The sequence below is a fragment of the Metschnikowia bicuspidata genome (assembly GCF_001664035.1).
Source record: "Metschnikowia bicuspidata var. bicuspidata NRRL YB-4993 chromosome Unknown METBIscaffold_4, whole genome shotgun sequence".
NCBI lineage: Eukaryota > Fungi > Ascomycota > Pichiomycetes > Serinales > Metschnikowiaceae > Metschnikowia > Metschnikowia bicuspidata.
Window position 1 is genome coordinate 1,505,236 of NW_017387734.1, and position 3,126 is coordinate 1,508,361.

The 3,126-nt window shown below is 49.6% G+C and overlaps 2 protein-coding genes across 2 annotated transcripts in view; both read left to right on the forward strand.

Moving 5' to 3' along the window:
• Window positions 1–1,145: 1,145 nt before the first annotated feature.
• METBIDRAFT_32651 (uncharacterized protein) lies at window positions 1,146–2,254 on the forward strand. Its single transcript, XM_018856106.1, has 2 exons — window positions 1,146–2,140; window positions 2,167–2,254. The coding sequence occupies exon 1, from the start codon at window positions 1,605–1,607 to the stop codon at window positions 1,914–1,916; it is 312 nt and encodes a 103-aa protein (XP_018711211.1). The 5' UTR covers window positions 1,146–1,604; the 3' UTR covers window positions 1,917–2,140; window positions 2,167–2,254.
• YPT7 (Ypt7p) overlaps window positions 2,082–3,126 on the forward strand; it is a 2,268-nt gene continuing 1,223 nt past the window's right edge. Inside the window, exon 1 of the mRNA XM_018858401.1 lies at window positions 2,082–3,126. Coding sequence (XP_018711212.1) covers window positions 2,348–3,126 — 779 coding nt within the window. The 5' untranslated portion in view covers window positions 2,082–2,347.

Consider the following 3,126-nt stretch of genomic DNA (forward strand, 5'->3'; position numbering starts at 1 on the left):
TACCAAATGAGACCCTACCAAATGAGACCCTACCAAATGAGACCCTACCAAATGAGACCCTACGATCCAGAGTGGCTCTCCCGTGTATCTATTTTTAGGATAAATACATGACATTTAAATCAACAGCTGTCTTTTTTGTAGAACCATGCCACGCTATGGGTGTGGTCGGGGCCTGCTGCTTGGGGGCACGGCCTATTTAATGCAGTCACGTGATGCGAAGGCATGAGCTGGTTCCGACTTGAACCTAATAAATGCCTGTCACGGAAGCCAAGCGGTTCACTTTGAGATGGTACAGCTCGGGGCTGCTGCAGAAATGCGGGTGTGCGGGGTTGTGTTTCCTGGTCCAATCGATGCACCTTTGGCCGACCTACCCATTATAGAATGAGATGATAAATTCTGGTAATATTAGAGGAAAGCGAGGATTTGCGGTTTCCGTGTGATGCCATGTCTCGGCTCAATTTGAATTGTAAATCTGTTGAGCTCCATACGAAATTGGGAGATGTTGACTGAGAAGCATGGTGGCTAGTTCATGATCCCGGATATCGCAATCCACGCTGTCGTTCGACAGGCTCTCCTCTATGAACCAGGTCTTCTTTTGATAATCAACTCTTTTCGTGTTTTGACGTTTCTTGTACTTTTAGCCCTTAATTATAGTCCATTCTGAGAACTTAAACATCATTTTCAAACATCCTGTAAAATAGGACTATTTTTAAAATTGAGCTGTCGTACTCTCTTGGTATTAGACCACCATGAGAATACAGACTATCAGACTATGCTAAGTTTTGGGCGACCGTGCAAATCTGACTACCGCCATAGTCCAGGGTCAGCTAATAATGAAACATTCCTAAAAACCCCAACTTTCCTGTTGATCCAGAGTGGCCTCCTAGGCGATCCTAATAATGGAATAAGTCTGAGAATCAGGCAATTATGAGAATCCTATCTTCATAGTCAGACTTTTTTGGAAGATGTCTATCGTGAGAATCGATCTTATTCTCATGGAATGGACTATCCGGAGAATACAAGCAAATATAAACAGCACGAGCCTCATGTCAATTATAGTGTTTTGATTACTTTTCTGAGAAATAGAGCTATCAAATACCCAGACGTTCCTGTCATGGTCCCAGATACCTCAACAAATAAAGTGCAGATTATCGCAGTGAATCAAAGTAGTTAAGAGTATAAACTATCACCCAAGTGTTTAACTACCCAAATCAAAAATATACTAATGATCCAGACTACCCAAATCAAAACTACCGTGAAAATCAAGTTTTCCTGATGATTCAAACTACCCTGATGATTCAAACTAGCCTGATAATTAAAACTGCCCTCATAATTCAAACTACCCTAGAAATCAAGCTTTCCTGGTGATTCAAACTGCCCTGGTAACAGAAACTACCCTGATAATCAAAAATACCCTGATAATTGAAAATGCCCTGGAAATCAAACTTTCCTCGTGATTCAAACTGCCCTGCGAACTGAAACTGCCCTGAAAATCAAAACTGCCCTGAAAACCAAGCAGTCCTGGAGACACAGAATATCCAAACGGGCCCATTCTCAACACTCTACACCATACAGCCATGCTGCCCAATGATGTTCTGATTTAGATGAATCATGCATACGAACTCGTCTTGGTGTTGGTGCGTCCATTCCAAACAATCTCCTCTCTGATCCATGACTACAAATATCTAGTTACTGAGGCCTTGACCGATCTTCGCATGCAAAGTGGAAATCTATTTTTTCCATGCACTGTGGGCCATCCTGCGAATCAAGCCTTTCTCGCGACCCGAACTATTAGCGTCCAGCAAAAAATACTAGCCTGGCAATCTGCCTACCATACATGCGCTGCGCCGCACCTCAACCAGCGACTGTCTAAAAGGACCGACCTGGAACCGGGCCACCAGCCAGAATCCCATTGAAAACGCCCACGTTTCGAAAATGCCCACGCGGTTTTGGCTTTGCCAGATTGGACCCAGCGAGCTCTCCACGTGACCTGCCGGCTCACTTCCCAATCCCGCCCGATCTCACCTTCTCACCTTCTCACCTTCTCACCTTCTCACCTTCTCACCTTCTCACCTTCTCACCTTCTCACCTTCTCACCTTCTCACCTTCTCACCTTCTCACCTTCTCACCTTCTCACCTTCTCACCTTCTCACCTTCTCACCTTCTCACCTTCTCACCTTCTCACCAATTCTCCACGCACAATTCTCACACACGTTCTCACCAAGTCCACGCTTAAACCTCACTCACGTTCTGGTCCCCACGCATTATTCTCGCTCACCTTCTCACCACAGTCTCACCACCATCTCCACCCCCGGAATCCCATCTATTATACTGCCCAAAATACAGCATGCTGAATGGACGTCCGCAAAAAGAGCCCGACATCAAAGAAACCCCCAGTGAGCCGAAATCCCGGCAGCCCAGCCAGGCCGCCAGCCCGACCCTAAAAGTGGTGCTTCTCGGCGACCTGGGCGTGGGCAAAACTTGTCTCCGGTCACAGTTTGTGCACCACGTGTTCTCCAATGCATACAAGGCCACCATCGGCGGTGACTACTTGACCACGACGGTGCCGGTCGGGCCCGAGGCCGGCGAACCCGGCAAAACCAGCGATCCCGGCGAAATAAGTGATCGCGGCGAGTCTGGCGGATTGAGCGATACCGGCGAAACAAGTGATCCCGGCGAATTGAGTGATCCCGGCGCCCCCCGGGCCGTCAGCTTGCAGGTGTGGGACACCGCTGGCCAGGAGAGGTACAACCTGATTTCACAGGCGTTCTACCGCGGTGCGGACGTGGCTGTTTTGGTGTATGACGTCACCAGCTACGAGTCGCTTCTCAGTGTGCGGGACTGGTTTGCCCGGTTCATGCAGCACTGCCAGGTGGAGTCGCCTGGCATCGTGATTGTGGGAAACAAGCTGGACCGGGCCGGGGACCGGGCCGTGGACCGGCTCGAGGTACAGGACGTGCTCTGTCGAAACGCCGCCGTGCCTCTAGCCGAGCACGTGGGCTGCTGGGCCGAGGATGTCATGGAGATTTCGGCCCGGACCTTGGCTTCGGTGGACGCGGTGTTCCGGCGTGTGGCCGTGGTGGGCTTGGCCAAGATGCACGACCGGCACCACCACCGGTGTGCCGT

Bases quoted from the DNA above. Each gene is read 5' to 3' on its own strand.
- METBIDRAFT_32651 (XM_018856106.1), top strand. From the start codon at position 1,605: ATGAATCATGCATACGAACTCGTCTTGGTGTTGGTGCGTCCATTCCAA.